This window comes from Mycteria americana, chromosome 1, assembly GCF_035582795.1.
Source record: "Mycteria americana isolate JAX WOST 10 ecotype Jacksonville Zoo and Gardens chromosome 1, USCA_MyAme_1.0, whole genome shotgun sequence".
NCBI lineage: Eukaryota > Metazoa > Chordata > Aves > Ciconiiformes > Ciconiidae > Mycteria > Mycteria americana.
This window is the reverse complement of record NC_134365.1, coordinates 5,110,358-5,126,983: the sequence shown is the minus strand read 5'-3', so window position 1 is coordinate 5,126,983 and position 16,626 is coordinate 5,110,358. Positions and strand designations below refer to the sequence as shown.

The 16,626-nt window shown below is 45.6% G+C and overlaps 1 protein-coding gene across 1 annotated transcript in view; it reads left to right on the top strand.

The window, feature by feature from the left end:
- Nucleotides 1–5,124: 5,124 nt before the first annotated feature.
- ITIH5 (inter-alpha-trypsin inhibitor heavy chain 5) overlaps nt 5,125–16,626 on the top strand; it is a 48,765-nt gene continuing 37,263 nt past the window's right edge. Inside the window, exons 1-4 of the mRNA XM_075519325.1 lie at nt 5,125–5,244; nt 9,138–9,182; nt 13,210–13,373; nt 14,581–14,688. Of these exons, the coding sequence (XP_075375440.1) occupies nt 5,125–5,244; nt 9,138–9,182; nt 13,210–13,373; nt 14,581–14,688 (437 nt within the window). The remainder of the gene's footprint in view (nt 5,245–9,137; nt 9,183–13,209; nt 13,374–14,580; nt 14,689–16,626) is intronic.

The window sequence follows — 16,626 nt, the reverse complement described above, 5'->3', positions numbered from 1 at the left end:
ATTTTCCATGTAAGCCGAGTTCTGTTCACTAGCTCAGAGTGACCAGTCCTTTCTCATCAGAAACGTAAAGCTTAAGATATAGCTGTTCTGGAAGTATCTAGGACACTGGACCGAGAAGCTAATCACTGCTGCTCTGACGAGATGAAAAAGTCCCTTTAGAATATAATTTAATTCAAACATTAATTTTGTGACTCCTAATTTCAGTTCTCTCATAACCACCAAATGTGGCTTATTTTTTTTTGGTAAAAATAACAAGATTGGGAAATCAGTGTGACCACTAGATGGCACGAACTGCTCAAATATACTGTCCAAAAGAGTCCAAAAAGCTGAAATTTCTCAAGGAGAAGGTACAAAAAATATATGGGAGGAACAAGCGCTGAGGATGCTCAGAGCTCTACCATGTGCTATCAGGTTAGGTGAACTTCCCCAGAATTTCATGGGGAGGACAAGATTTCAGTAAGATGTTTTGTGGTATGTGTCAGTTGGGCTGTTTCATGACTAGTCCCCTCCATGGTTGGGATTCTTCTGGAAGGATGTTTTCATGCACTGTCCTCCTCGAAGCACTTGGAGTTACTGCTGGGCAGAGTCTGTCCCTCAGAATAATTAAACTGTGTTAACTTGGCTTGCACCAAGTTAATGCTCACAATTTCTGTGTCTTATGAGATAGCCAGTTTCCCTTTCCCAAACTGATTTTTTTATCTGAAAATTTCCAGTGATCCAGGCAAGAACAGGGTGTACCTGCAAGGCACACTTGCACGAAGTGCCTACTGCCCTGACATTCATCCCACTACACACCAGTCATTCTGGGAAACTATATGTGGACATACCAAACAGGGTTTCTTGTTGCTTCAACTTTAATCTCTTCGTACTGGCGTTCAACAGAGCCATTTCACGTATTAGGACCTGGAGACCTGCTGTCTGACCAGATGACCTCTTCAAAGCATGTTTTCACAGAAGACCCCCAGAAAGACTCAGACATCCCCAGCACCGAGGACCTTTGGCAGAGAATTCGGGCATATTTAAAATTTTCATCCTGAATCAGAACAATACCAGATTTTGAAGTTCTGAAATGCTCTGCTGGGCCATGGCGCACAAAGCTAATGGCAATGTGGAGATCAGCAGTGACAGGGACCCCAGAAAAGCCCTTTCAGGAACACAGGCACCTCCCAAATAGTGTCAGAACTGGGGACCATCAGGTCGTATCCAGATGTTTCAGAGGAGATTCATTAGATTAAGACCTGAAATAAAATATTTAATGTAATTCCCTGAACTTCACCATAATTAATTTTGCCTCTGGACATTTATCTATGTCTGTGCCTGTGTAACCCTTTGGGACTCTTGCCAATTGCTTGATCAAATTGCTGGCTTTGAATGCCACTAAATTCTACAGTTTGTGAGTGCTTTGTGTAGATTTAGTCCCTGGTTCAGACGCTTCTAGTTGGGCATTTAATGTAGGTGCCTCTGCATGAGGTGGGTGTCTGGTGTCCCATTCTTCTACCTAGAAGAAGAGAGAACTGGAAATCTTTAATTTATGGATCCATGCAGCCATGGCACTGATGTTATGACCAAATGCAGCTCTGATCTTGTTCCCTCAGCTTCAGTCTGGAGTCTGGAAAACTCCTGCTCTTGAGCTAGAAGGTGCCAACATTTTCTTTAGCTTCAACACTCCCCACAGGGTTTATTTAACCAATACAGTGAAAATGAGGAAGACTGGTCCTGCCCATGAGCCTTGCATGGAAAAACAGGGGGATGCAGATGTGTGAAGGCAGAGCATCACCAAGGTGCATGTGTTTGTATGTCAACACAGAGAGATTCCTTGACATAATGTGATCTGTTCCAGGCGAAATGTGTGTGGAAGCTCAGCTGTTAGATCATGCCTTTCTCCAGTGTCTCTGCTCATGCTGGCCGCAGGCAAGCCAGGCAATTTAATTTGCTGAGCTCCCACCCAAAGAACAGCTGCTCATCTTGCCAAGTCGGCAAAAGTCAGCATCAAACATGTCTAATGTGAACACACCTGAGTAATTGCTTATCTCGGTCTCCAACGGCATCCCCAGAACAGTGCCTGCCATGTTCCCCCCAAAATCAGGAGACCTTATTCCAAGGAGGGGGAAGAGGGGATAACGTGAACAATCAAAACCCCAGGGCTTAATGTTCAATCACCAAACTTAACCGCATCTGAACCATGTTAAAACACACCTTGGTCTTATTTAGCTACGTGCCGTGTCCTTATGTGCCCTTGCTGAGGAGAGCATGAGCAGAACTGGCTGCTCCTAATCACTTTGGAAGGGCAGTGCTTTTCCCAGCTCATTCTTTCATGCCTGTTTGTTATCCTGTACCTGCTCTAGGGTCCTGTTTTGGTCTGAATATCCTCCTTTCACCAGATGTGCTTAGGATCAGCTTTATTGCAATACCTTCGCACTGTCTCACTGTTTTGATTTATTCTGGCCCTCAGCTCCTCACCTGTGCAATGGGAGAAGCAGAGTGGCGGTAGAAACAAGCTGAATACTGATCGGGAGGCAAAGAGTGATAGCCGGTGAGATTTGGATGTTTTTCCAAATGCCTCCTGACTGCCCAATGGTTATTTCAGACTGGCAAACATCTCCCCTTCCTGCTCAGGAACTACCGTTGCCTCTACGGTTAGCAGGGTAGTTTTCATTTGCTTTTACAGGGGTGCCTTGGTTTCCTCTAGGTTTTCCAAAACAGTAGGAAAATCATCCTATATGTATTGTTTTAAATGCCCATTTCCAGCATTTCTAAGCATATGCTGCAAGACTTTTATTCATCTGTGTCCCCTGGTTAGTGAAACATGGACAGAGCAGGTTGAGGAGCAGCCCACCCTAATGTCAGTAGTGAGGGCACAGGAGGCTGCAGCCCTACTTCTCATGCTACTCCAGTGCACTTCTGTGTCTGAGCTAGACAAGACATGCAGGAGCTGAAACAAACTGGACCCAGATGAAAAATACTTCAAACTATTTTTTGTATGTCCTTAAACCAGGTCTCAGCCTGAACCATTGCTTTGAAGTCTTTCTTGATTCCCAACTGGATGGTTGAACCCTCTTCCATCTCCCTTTGAAATGGTGAGGAGCTGAAGATAATGCCTTGACTATCTTCTGGCAGGGACCAGATCAGCACAGCAACCATTTGGGGTGTCTCTGGGGGCCTGATGCATCCTGCCCCAGCCTCCCTCCAGCTTTCTCCCACCATCTTCTCTTCTCCAGCCACATAAGCCCTTCATCATTCCCTGCAGTGCTGCCCAGCTCTGCAGCTCCCATCAGGGATGTGGCCACTCCAGAGGCCTTTGTACCTGCCAGTGGTGGACTGGTCCCAGTGGGAGAAGGGCTGGCCAGGCTTTTGATTCCTTCCCTCCTGCTGGCAATGCCAGAAGGGGCCTGTGTGTGAACATGGTGTGGCCTCAGCCTAAGTCTGAGCCACTGATTTGCTAAAGTGGCGTTCCAAAGGTGTTGACCTTGCTGCCTCTTCCCTTTACTCCATCTCCAGCTCCCCTCTTCCCTTCTCAATGGGGAGCAAGCCCCTTCCTGCTCTTCCATTACACATGCTAGGTTTGGAGGGCATAATGGTCCCAGGATATATGCTCTTAGTGGACATATGCTTTCAGGTGGGTGCACGCATATCTGTCCAGAAGGAGAAACTTGGGTGGCCCAAGGGTATTTTTATACATCCCAGCAAGGCTCAGGAGACATTGATCCACTCACTGGACTGTCACTGCCATGGACCGGAGATGAAGCAAAACAGCTTCAGTCCCTAATGACCCAGAGCTGGAAAGGAAAAAGAAAATACAGTGGTTTGAAACCTGACAGGTTTGTGCATGCAGTACCTAGCACCTGAAAAAAAAAAAAAAACCCAAACAAAAAGAGAAGAAATTTGGGTCTGCTGGATTTAAGAAGTTACTGCTGGCATAGAAGAATGAAGTAGTAAATGTGTCTGATTTGGGGTTAGGTAAGCGCTGCAGATGCAAGTTCAGGAACGCCTGGGGATGAGACGTGCCTGGTCCATGCCAGCTGGCACGGCCGTGCCTGGAGGAATGTCCCTGGCAGCTGAGCGGTGGGGACCCAGCCTGCCCAGCCAGCGTCCACCTTTGCCCTGGGGCTGGTTGGGGAGGAAAGGGCTCTGCCTCTGGGAAAGGGAGGGAAGGCTCACCCCAGCTTTGCCCAGCTGAGAAACGGGGCCCAGATGATAAGAGAGAGGGGTGAAAGCATGGGTCTTGGCCGTCCTTGCCGGTGGGGACGCACCTGGCTGCCCGGCGGGGTGCCAAGGTGAGGGTGTGGAGGGAGCCCTGCCCTGCTCCGGGACGGCAGGCCCCAGGGCAGCTTTCACAAACAAACCAGGGCTCTCCAGACTGGGGAGTAGGAGAAGGTGTCCCTTCAGAGAGGTGAAACCAGAGGGTTTTACCACTCCTTGGTAAAGCCCCAGCCTTGAAGTGTGTCCTTGAATTGTGCTCCATAAGGGGGTGGGTAGGAGGGTGCTTTTTAATATGGACTGCGGTGTAAGCAGTACAGGCCTGCCTGATGCCATGGCTGACCCCGTGAAGAGACACCCAGCCCAGCGCATCCTTCCAGCTCCCACGGGCACTTGCACCAGCCCCTCAGGGGGGCACCGTGTGACAGCAGCCATCTTAGACCCTGCCTCAGCGCCCAGCCAGGTGGAGGAAATGTCTCCTCAGCCTTCCCCCCCCCCCCGCCGAGGGCCACCACGGGGCTGGGGTGCTGCTGGTGCCAAAACGACAGGCGGCAGCGCCTCAGGGACCCCCAGCACCACCCCTCTCCGCCACTCGAGGCGAGATGGGGGCTGAGGCTGACGGCGGCGTTGAGAGGGGCATGGCGGTGGCTCGTGCCTGGCGGCCCACAGGACCCCCGGCTGAGGGGAGTAGCCGCAGGATGGAAACCCTGCAAGGAAGGATCCCCTGCAGCCCCTGGCAGCATGGGAAGCCGCCCAGAGTGGAAAAGGGGCCGGTCCCGAGCTGGGAAGGAGGAGAAGAGGGTGGGTCGTCTCGCCTCCCGTCAGCTTCCTCGCAGCCCGTCCGGCAGCGCAGGGAGCAGCTGCAGGCAGCGGGGCTTTCCTCTCACCTGCTGGGCAGGGAGCCCTGGCCAGTGCCCCCCCTCCACCATGATCCTTTGGCTGTGGCTCTGCTGGGGTTTTTCCACCTCGGCGGGGCAGCCCGATTCAGAGCTGATGGCAAGGTACCTGGAAGAGAAGCTGCTGGCAGACTACAGCATCATGGAGCAAGTAGGTTTTAAGGCGGTCGTCGTTCGGGAGCATCTGGTGGCCAGGGCTGGCTTGTCCCCTCTTAACCATCGTATTGACACGCAAGGCAGCCTGCTAAAACTGCATTTATTGCACCCGTCCCTGCAGCGTGCCCATGGCTGCGGCAGCAGTTCAGCTCTGTGGGAGGCTGCTACCAACGAGCAAGGCAGCTGTTGGAGGTGCTAAGCCAGGAGAGCACTGGCACCCTCCTGTTCTGGGTGCTCCTGCCTGGGGTTGGGTTCAAAGCCGACATCCCGAGAGCTGTGCTAACGCGGCATTTCGCAGGGACAAGAGAGTTAATGCAGTGTCCTGGCCATGCGCCAGTCTGAGTAATTCAGAGTATTTCAGGCTCGGAGGAAAGTTTTTCTGCCTATGGTCTTAGTCTTACTGTACTTGATTTTTAACTCATGCTGGATGAAATGAACCACATGAGTTTCAGCTTGTAAAATGCTTCTTGAGCAGGAGAGAAAAAAAAATTTATTCTGCAAGTGAGGGCTGTTACGTTGTATCATTGTATGGCTTAGATTTTCTGGGGAAATACCGCTGAAAGGGCAATGAACTTTTTGCAAGTTAGCAAGAGAGTTTGGGTACTGTTTTGGGAGGCTGTGATTTAAAAGGCTGAGCTTCAGATCTGTGCTCACATCCTTCAGGTCCATACCAGCTATCCTGTGTGCTTTGGGTCACTTAGGGCATCAACCAGTTATCTAAATTTGATCAGATCTGAGAGCCTCTGTAGTATACCCATGTGGAACTGGCAGATATAATGCAGGACCTGTGGAAGACCTGTGTCTTGCTAGAGGCTAGGTGGGGTACCCTAGCGTGTCTAAAACGTCAGAAGATGCCTGTATTTGGCATCTTCTGCCATACGATAAGCAGGAGGAGTGAGACTCTTCATATGTATCTGTACCCAGCTCAGAATTGGTCATTCAGTTGCTCATCCCACCCATGCTAGAATGGGAATAATTTCTCTCCAGAAGTGTCCATCTCTCTCCAGTACAAGGACCTCGGCAACTTTGTTGTCGATCCTGATTACTGTGAACACATATTCCTTCTTGGGGAATTCAGCCACAAACCGACATTGTCTTGCAGACCCACCTGTCCAAGTGGAAGAGAATATCTCCACCACTGTTCTGCCAGTGGAGTGGTATCTGGGAACACTCACTTATCTGCTGTAGGGGGAAAATCAGTTGCGAAGCTCAAGCAACTGGCTCACAGTGTTGAAGTAACCTGGCTGATCTTGCTTGAGGCAAATAAGGGTGTTTTCATAGGAGCTGTGTTGCTGGCAGATGAGTGGTAGCAGTAACTTGCAACAGGAAAGCAGTGATGTATAAATAGAGGTGGTGATCTAGTCCCCTGGGACAGCCAGATCTAGAAGAGGACATCTGTCCATCCTCACCGAACACATGAGCCAGGTTAAGAAGAGGCAAGTGCTTCCCTAGATCAACATACTACATCCCCTATAAGCAAATCTCTAACTAATTCTGGAGAGCATATAAGGCTGTTTAACTAGAAGGATCTTCCTACACAAAGGCAAGTAGACACAGGTGTTTGCAGGATCATTGTATTTGCAATGCGTGTGGATTACTTGTTGGCTCATCCAATGATTGACCACTCTGCTAAGGTAGTTGACAAGGTTGCTAGTTATTAGGTAGAGGTAGTTCTTCTGGACAGCTCGTCACAGGTAGTTGGGTTGCTACTGTCCAGCTTATTGTCTGTATACCATGCTAAGACTAGCAGATGGCAACAGCTATGGGGTCACTATTAGCAATTATTGGGCTTTAATGAGTGCTTTTGAAGTCCCTAAAGAGAAAGGTTGATGGGAACTTGTAAATTGTTCCATTAGATGATGCTAGTGAAGCTGGCTGGTTCAAAACACTTCGATGGACTGATCAGTATTATAAACCCTGCAGTAGTGCTTTGGCAGTAGTCATGAAGTCCTAGCAAACAGAATACTGTTATGTGATGATCCTTAGCTAGTCACTGATGTCTATGTGCTATCCTCAAGACTTCAGAACGTAGCTTTTGAAGGAGTCAAGTCATACAACACCTTCTTATGCAAATCAGCAATTAAACAAAATTGGTGTGTGGTGGGGAAAGATAAAACCAGTAACCAAATTTCCAGTTTCACCAATTAATCAGTAAAAACCATTGTGATCGTTCCATAGAGGACGACAGGTGGATTTGTTCCAAAAGGTAATCCTTTAGTAAAAAAAGTCCTGGGAATCAGTGATCTCTCATCCCTGCCTCTGCTCCAAGCAGGATCAACTTCACAGACAGTTGTCTGGCTTGTTCTGAAGAACCTACAGTGATGGAGGCTTTGCAGCCTCTCACAGCAGGCTCCTGAGGTGCTTTACTTGCCTGAGATAATATACTCAGACAGAAAGTTTCTTCCAAAATTTAAACTGCAGAGAATTCCTCTCCTCTCCTCTCCTCTCCTCTCCTCTCCTCTCCTCTCCTCTCCTCTCCTCTCCTCTCCTCTCCTCTCCTCTCCTCTCCTCTCCTCTCCTCTCCTCTCCTCTCCTCTCCATTGAGAATTTCCCGAGGGAGCTGTTTTTCCTTGGTTCTAATTTTACAAGATGTTGGCTAAAATAATGAAGAAGGAAAAAAAAAGGATTCTAGCAGAGGAGACTGTTTAATTTCTCCATTGGGCTTTCCTTAGCTTTGCAATGCATGATATAAACAGACATAAAATAGTCTCTTTGGCAAGGAGTGCTGTTATTTCAGTGTAAATCAACAGAAAGGGCAAATCAGGTAAAAAAATGTCATTGCATTCCTCTGCTCTCTGGAGTTTCACCGACATTTTAAGAAGTCACTTGGCTCCCCTCATTGACAAGAGACTTGTACTCTCCGTTTTGGGAGGGATTTGATTTAGAGATGTTGCTAAGCTGAGACTTACACGATGTGCAGGAAAGAAGTCAGAGGAGTTGTTGTTGTGAAGGGCGATACAATGAGTGCGATTGCGTTGTCATAGGTGAAGCACTTCATTTCATAATAAAATCTGTGGCTGAGTTTAAATATCTTTATTCCCTTTTTGCACATAACTAGTGTTTTTCTGTCACTGTGCAATAAATCCACAGTACCTGGGGAGACTTTTTAGGCAACAGATCTGCGGTTGAGGTAATATCAATAAAGCTGAAGCCGTAACATTAATTTACACAAGTCCTCCCTTGGAGCAGGTCCCACATGTGCAGCAGAATTGGGTTGCGCTTGCTAAGCTCCACCACATGGGTGCTAGGTGTTAACCTGGTCGCTGCTCAAGCTCAAAGCAGCTGCACTGTGCTGAGCTGAGGACAGCCTCAGGTGACTGGGCTTGTCGTGCCCTCAGCCCTCTCCCTGCCCAGTGTCTGTAACCCATGATGAGTGCTCTTGCATGGACGTAGACCACTTCTGGACTGGGGAACAGGCTTTGGCTTTTACTCGCCTGAGGATGTAGATGGATCCTGCATGACATTTGATGAGCATTGTGGACCATTTAGCAGCCCTTCTTATCATGTAACAGGGCAAAAACAGTGACACAGAGCCTTTGTGTGACTCCATAGGAAGCTATAAGGGTATACACTTCCAGGGCCAAGACATAGTATCCAGGGCTAGGGCTAAAGGCTGAGGTTCCTGTCTTCATATAGAGGGTCTCTTGACAAGTAGTATTTGCAAAACATACAGTACCTCCTCGCCTGCCTGCGAGAGCCACATTCCACTGCTGAGCTTTGATCAGTGGGTTTGTTAATATAGAAGAGATTTAGGTTTTAATTTTAACCAGAGGAACATTTGAACCTGGCCATGGGTGATCAGTCACACAAACCTGTGTCTGGATTTAAACAAGTGACATGTCTTCTGTAAGTTGACTAGGCTCCATTAACTCCCTTAACTCTTTGCAGGTTGCACGCCGTGTTCCAAGACAGGCCAAATTTTTGCAGAGGCTGGTATGTATCACACCGTGTCTTTATTTTACCTCATGGGAATTACACATTTGCTCTATATACATATCTATGTGTGCATCCGTGTGCCCAAGAATGAACTATGTCAGTGGGTGATGGTAGGATGAGATTCTAGGTAAAAAAATCTTCATTTTGATCAATGCAACAGGTACAGGTTCTTCTAATACTTCCCAATATATTTTCTCAACCCCAGATTTGGAGAGAGAACATCCAATGTTACAAACCTCAACCACACAGTGAACATAAGCCTGATGAAATGTCATTGAATTGGAAGAGAAAGGGAGAGTTTGCTTTGAAATTTGAAGATCTCTGTTGTTCTCTGTTGATGCAGAGGCCAAAATTTACTGAAGAAAGGAAGAAAAGAAGGAAGCCAATCTTTCTTTCGGCATGGGAACCTAAGCTTTAAGATGTTTACCTGCGATTGTGAGATGTACAGCAAATCTGTGATGTCTGGCTGTATTTCTGTGCTGAGAATTGCACGGCTTAGATCAAAACTTTGGCTAAAGAAGCAGCCAGAGAAATTGCTGTTCATGGCCAGTTATTTTTCTGGCTTTTCTGAGGTATGGGGGCTTCCCAGTTGAGAACTGGAGGAACTCATTTCACACACTGAGCAGCCATCACATGTTAATAGCTTCTGGTCCCTTTGATCTTTGATAGATTTGAATCAGCAGCCTAGAGGAGAGCAACTCTCAGGCTTATTACCAGTTTGTTACTTCTAATCTGAGATACAGTCAATTTTTTTTGATGAAAGCAACTGATAAAGGTAAAAACATGGAGTGTATTTCATTGATCTTCAGCATTCTTCTGTCTTTCCAAACATTTAATGTAAACAAGCATAAAATAATTTGTTTGGCAAGAAAATTTCAACTCCCACTTCATCATAATCACCAGGACACCTTCATAAAGCACCCAGCCAACCTGCCTCACAGCAGTGTGCTAATCTGCCGCCTTGGCGTTCCCTAGCTTTATTTTTAATAGGGATAATAAATCACAGTAATAATAATATTAAACAAATGGTTTGTTTTGTTTTTTCCTTTGTGCTGCCTCTCATCTTCTGAAGGCCTTAATAAAAAGTGGAGAAAACAAACAGGCATTTGCGCAGCTGTAATTCAGAGCATCAGGCACTGATGGATTGTGCAAGAGCTCCAGGGAACGCACAAGAATCGCAGACTGGAACTTGGGCTGCCCGCCAAGCCTGACCTAGCAACCTGTTTGGAAACTGCCTCTGCCCCCACCGTTTATATTTTCTATATACAAGGAATGGCAGATCCCTTCCAGGGATGGGAAGATGAATCAGTTCTTTCATCTTCAGTTGTATGTGATGCCCTTATTCAGTGTTTGCTTTCTCCAACAGCCACTCCTATCCACCAGGAAGAGGCAGAGGTGTTGAATGCCTTTTTTGTGTTTGGTTTTCCTCAGTCTGTGAGGATATCAGAGCTGGAGCTTGTTCAGTGGGAGAGAGAGATACGACAGAGATCAGTTCAAACCAGCAAATAGTAGGTTCAGAAAAAAAACCTAAACGATGTGGTTCTTCATATAAAGTATCACTAAGGTGTGGAACTCCTTGCTACATGATGTTGGGGATGCTAAAAGTTTACATGGATTCAAAAAGCAATTGTGTAAAGTCATAGAAGAAAAATCCACAGAGGTTTACTAAGCACAAAAATACCATCCTTGATTCAGGAGGTCCTTCAGCCACAAATTACTGAAAACTGAGAGAATATTTCTGGGTAGTATGAGTGCAGGTTGGACTGATTTTACGCTCTTCTCTAAGCATGCACTATTGATCTCTGCCAGTGATAGGCTGTAGAGTTAGAATTGCTTTTGTTCTCACCCAATACAACCATTCTTATGTTCTTGTCATAACAAGTCCATGTCCTCTGTCACATTCTAAAGACTTTCTGACTTCAGATAAATCCATCACTGCATTCACAGTGTTAGACTCTGTGTGAAATCTGTCACTGCAGAACCACCTTGTAACTCAAGTAAAAGGCAAAGGGCTTGATCCTCTTTTGCTGTTGAGCTGTCCACCATGTTTGAACCCACAACTTACGATGAAATGCAGAACGTGGGAGTGGGTGCAGGACATCTGGAAGCAAAGAATTTGCTGTAGTTTCAGACTCTTTCTTTTACTTCTGTTATTAAATCCTCTATACTTCTTGCTATGCCACAGGCAATTAGTGGTATGGAAGACTGAATGAAACATCAGCTCATTATATCTGGAAACGTTCCTACAACACTACTTCCGATGAAAACTCCCTATCCTCTCCACCTTCAGGATAATGAGACTGGAAAGCCATGCCTATGTATCAGGGAAGGTCCTAAGAACAGCAGGGTCTAGTTCTAATCAACAGTGATTGAGTAAAAGCCACTAGTGGCCTAATGGGGCGACATTAGATCTAAGCAGATGCGTTCTAGTCTAGATCCATCGCACTGAGCCGTCTGAAACCAGTGAGGCAAATCAGAGACTAGAAGTGCTAATTTCTTGCCATTGTGCTCCATGGGAGCTGAGCCTGTGCTAAGCAGGATGATCGTGGACACAGAGCACATCACACATGCTCCAGCTGTTAAAGGTATCTATCACGATTAGGTTCATTTGAGACACATTTATCAGAGTCTTTCCAAGCCCTGAAAGTGTAGGCAGGGGGGGCTTTATTTCCAAGTCTGTTGATGGTTTTGTGTTTGTTTCCAGTAGATCCTCATTCTTCCACTTGCCTGGAATTCACTAGCCCAGCAGCTTGGTTAGCTGGATGCTCACTTATTACTGCTTCTGATGCCATCAGCTACTGCAGAAATGTTCCTATTTCATACTTACTCATACAACCACTTGCTCCCATTGTTAAGCCATTTGTCAAAGTGATTTTTGTTCAGAAAAAAAGCCTGGAAGTGCAGCTGAAGAGCATATTCTTGTCTTCACAAGTCTTATGTGGCTGTGACTTTTTATCAACCTCAATAGGAAGAGTCTTGGTTTATTTGGCTTAGTGAAGTTGCTCTGTATTTGCAATGTATTTTACTCTTTAGCTTCCTTCTGCTTTTGAGGGTTCGGTCTTTGACTGTTTAAGGCAACATACAGAAACTTTTTTTACATGGACCGCTTATGGTTAAATACACTGAAGTCTTCCGGGAAGAAAACTGTTGAGCTCCATGGAGATGTTGCTCTGAAAAAATCATGTTAGACTGGAGAAATGCTCCAACCCAGGACTTGTGCACAAAAACACATTCCCAAGAAGCAGAAATTGGCTTTCAGCTTCCATTGCTACATCATGTGTCATTCAGTGCAGCCTCTGCTGCTTCTCTGCTGGAAGGAATCCAGTGTGGGCTTAAAATATTTTGCCTGAGACGTCACAGTGTCAGTGTTTCCTATTAAGTCTCTTCCATCCATTGGCTGAGACCTCCAGGATGGATTCTGAGCAAAGGAGAACTCAGCCTACTCCACTGACAGCAGTTTTTCTGTTTACATAACTTACGGATCTGATTGTGTGAATTTGAAGATGCTGCTTCATACACAGAGATCTCAGTCTTTCAAGTGGTCTTACATCTGCTCTTGTGCACATTCCACAGAGCAGTTTCTCTGACATCAGTTCTGGACCCTGTGGGAATATATTTTGGGCTTCTCTTCCCAGGCCATAAAGGACTAATCCTGATCCTCTCATACCGTCAGAGTTGAAGGGTGCAATTCAGGATACTAGTGGATTTTATCAGTGTGTTTCACAACATAAAGGCTGGCATAATCAGAGCTCTCATCCTTCCCAGACCCTTCGCAAGCATCGGAGAATGACTGTGGCCTTTGCTCTTGTGCGTGAACAAGGGCAGTGCCATTTACCTTTTGCAGCTCACCTGAGATTTTGAGGGCAAGGCCACCTTGCCTGCTGTTGACTGGTTTTCATAGGGGAGTCTAATATTCATAGGGTGGAAATTTGCTTGAGCATATTAAGTATTAAAGCCATTGAAACACTGAAGGGGCGAGTTATCTAGCTGTCAGTGTTAACAGGTAACCTTTTGATACCTACAGGAAACCAGGCCTCGGATGTCTGAATTCACTGTGAAATCCACAATCATTTCCCGATATGCTTTCACCACAGTGTCATGCACAATGGTGAACAGCGGATCTGAGGCACGCGAAGGTGTGTTTGAGATGCAGATCCCAGCTGCAGCCTTCATCTCCAACTTTACCATGTAAGTAATGCTGACAGCCGGGTGGACAATGGTTCTCAGATAGCTGTCTGAGATTTCAAAAACTGGCTAATCTGCAGTAGGACTGTATCAAGGTATTTCTTTGGGAAAAATAAAACTACACGCATGATATACTCCATCTGCGACTGGTCATGGCCCCAAAGCACAGAGCAAGTCCTTGGATGACAGGATGCTAAGATTCAAGTCCTCAATGTACATGGGGAATAAAATTATTCTATTTGGCATCTGAGTGCCTTTTAACAACTTCCTTCTCCTCCTCTCTCTTTAATTTGGACCAAAAAATCTCTCCTAGCCCTCAGAAACCTTTCCAATTAAAGTTTCAGCAACACTGGCACATGATAGTTATCTCTGTGGTGCCTAACTGACTGTGGTGCCTAAGAAGCTCCTTGTTGTTCCAGGTTCTCCATACTGTCAATGGAGGAGGAGAGTCAACTCCAACTAGCAGATAGGTTCACTTGCTGCTGGAGGTGCTAGTCGTTCTCTGTGGATAACAGAGCAAGTAGAAGACAACCAAGCTTGTACTGAAATGACTCACTAAGGAATAAATTAAGCTCTTGGTTTCAAAAATATGTTTGGTTTGCTCATGCTCAGATCCCCCCTCTGGGTGGATATTGGGGCCACAACTTTGGACCTGACCATAGCAGATAGGGCCCAGCTCTTTTAGAAAGACTTCCATTTGGACTGAATAGGAGGAAAACCAGTCTTTTGCCATTAGCCAGCCAAAATGTATGTTAAGGGATGTTTCCTTATGGAATCCGTGGCCCTGTAACTCATTCCTAGGGAGAAGCATTTTAGTTAGGGAGGCAGATAATTGAGAGCAGTCATCCTGAATACTGCCACGTGTATTGACACAGGTGGTGGATCTGAGACCAGACAAAAAAAAGGTGCTCATTGGGACTGTTGGCAATTACTTTGCTTTCTGGTATGCATCATTATGCTTTGGAGATTACCTACTGAACTAGCATTTTAGAGAGGTAAACTCCTGGACTAAAAATGTACTCTGCTGGTATAACCAGCCAGGGAACTTCTAAGTCGGCTTCTGTCTCAGTGACTCGAGTGGACTCTAGGAGAGTTACACCAGGAGCACACTTAGCCTATTCACATATGCTCAGTCTGTGTACAACAAGCTGTACAGCTGTCACTGTATATGGGTGCAGAGTGGTCATGCTGACATCTCTGGTCTCTCCAGGAGCATCGGCAACAAGACTTATTACGGCGAGGTGACAGGGAAAGAAAAGAAACATAGCAGTGATGACAAAGCAAGGCACAAGAAACCTCCGAACTCTACAGATGGAAGGTAAGTCTCGTGCATTTGTCTGTGTTCTGGGAAGTGACATACTCTCCTCCCATCTTTATTTCTGCTGCTTTGGCATACCCATCCGTGGATTTACAGGTAGAAAGAACTAAATAGAATGTTACTCACACTGCCTGGTGTCATTCCCATACTCCAAGTCACGTAAAATTGCATGTGGCCTTTTCTAGCCCTGTTAAAACAATATTTTCACGTCCAAGATGCTCCAGGATGTACTTGAGAGAGAAAGAAATCTTGTTACTTCCTGAAAAACAGGCAAGAAAATTAAGGCACACAGAAATTTAATGAGTTACCACTTCAAGACTACAAAGTTAGTCAGTGGTAGAACCACAGGTAGCCTTTTGCAGTCATGCTTACTTGCCCTGTTCTCGGCACTTGGCTCTGTGTTTAGTTCTCTTGGCCAAGCACTGGCAGAAAGTCTCATCCCTTTAATAATCTTAAAACTTATATGTTCACCTGAATGCACTTCTTCAGCAGTACTATGGGGTATTTTCCCCCTTTTAATTTAACCCAAATAGCTTTCAAAGATATGCACCATTGGATGGATTTTGCTGCTCTGGAAAATCCTGCCCTATTCCCACTTACCTGGGACAGTAGCACTATTCCAACATGAACACATGATCAAGAACAGCTAAATGGACTATGATTTTCAGACCAGAGAAATGAGAAACTGGGGGGACAGAGAGGTCTGGCAGAGATCTGAACTCAGGAGTGGTATGTAGAATGAGAATAAGGAATTTTTATTTTCTGTCTTTCATAGAAAAACTAGGGAAAAATTCAATTAAATGATCAGATGTCAGGCTCAAAATGGCCAAAATAAGGTATTCTTCACATAAATCGTATTATTCACATAAATTGTGTTTCTTGTGACTAGAAATTGCGGATGCTAAACTTAATGTGGGTTCAAAAAGTGACTAGATGAATTTTTGGTAGGAAAAATCCATCACGAACCTTTAGCAAAGGATACTGTCTCAGGATCCAGACACAGACTGGCAGAACCTGAACGAGTTCTATATTTCTCTTGAAGCACTATATTTCTCTTGTCCTGCCCTGTTGCATCCTCTTCTGTAGGTGATTACTACCTGTCATTGATAGACCACTGGTATGACCCAGAGATGTCATTCCAACTGTCCTAAAGGCTAACAGTAAAAAAAATATCTTTTTATATGTGTTAGAGAAATCAAAGTGTCAAATCCTTTTCAATACTCACTGAATTGTGGGCATCACCAAATTTCACATCAGTGAGTTCTGAAGTTACCCCTACATGGCATTAAAACTTTCCATTCTTGTTATGTGGCTTTTTTATTTTCCCTTCACAAATAGTAGTGCCTGGCGTCACATCAGTGCCTGGTAGCTGGACACTACAGTGCACTGTATGGGAGGAAGAGCATCTTAAGTTATCTCTGTTTAACAGAAGGGCGGCCGAAGCCAATAAAAGCTAAAGGTGGGAATTCCTCTCCCTTCAAACTAGCGAACAGAAAGCTGACAGTTGCATGCTGAGTGGCTGATGGCACACTGTAGTCAATCAGAAGAGAAGAGTCCTTTTAGAGAAGTGTCCGGTGGTGCAATTGTCTTAAGCGTCCTATTTCTCCCCATTGAGTATGTAGCTATAAACAGCTAATATTAGGGAAGAGGAATTCATTTGTACTTTGCTTAAGATATTGCAATGAGTCAGCTGTGGCAAAGTCAAGAATTAAATATGGGTCTTGCAAATCCTCTGTGTAAGAAACCAAGAGACAGCCTTTCCTCTGGCCCTGCTCCATGTTATACATGTCTGCCATATTCCTCTCCATAAGAAGTCATCTCATCTTTTAAGACCTTTCCTCCTGTGGAAACCACCTATGTGCCCAGTGCTTTGTGAAGCATTAGGGTGTTTTCCTTCTTGCTGGTTTCGCGTATTCAATGATAGGAAATACTTTTATT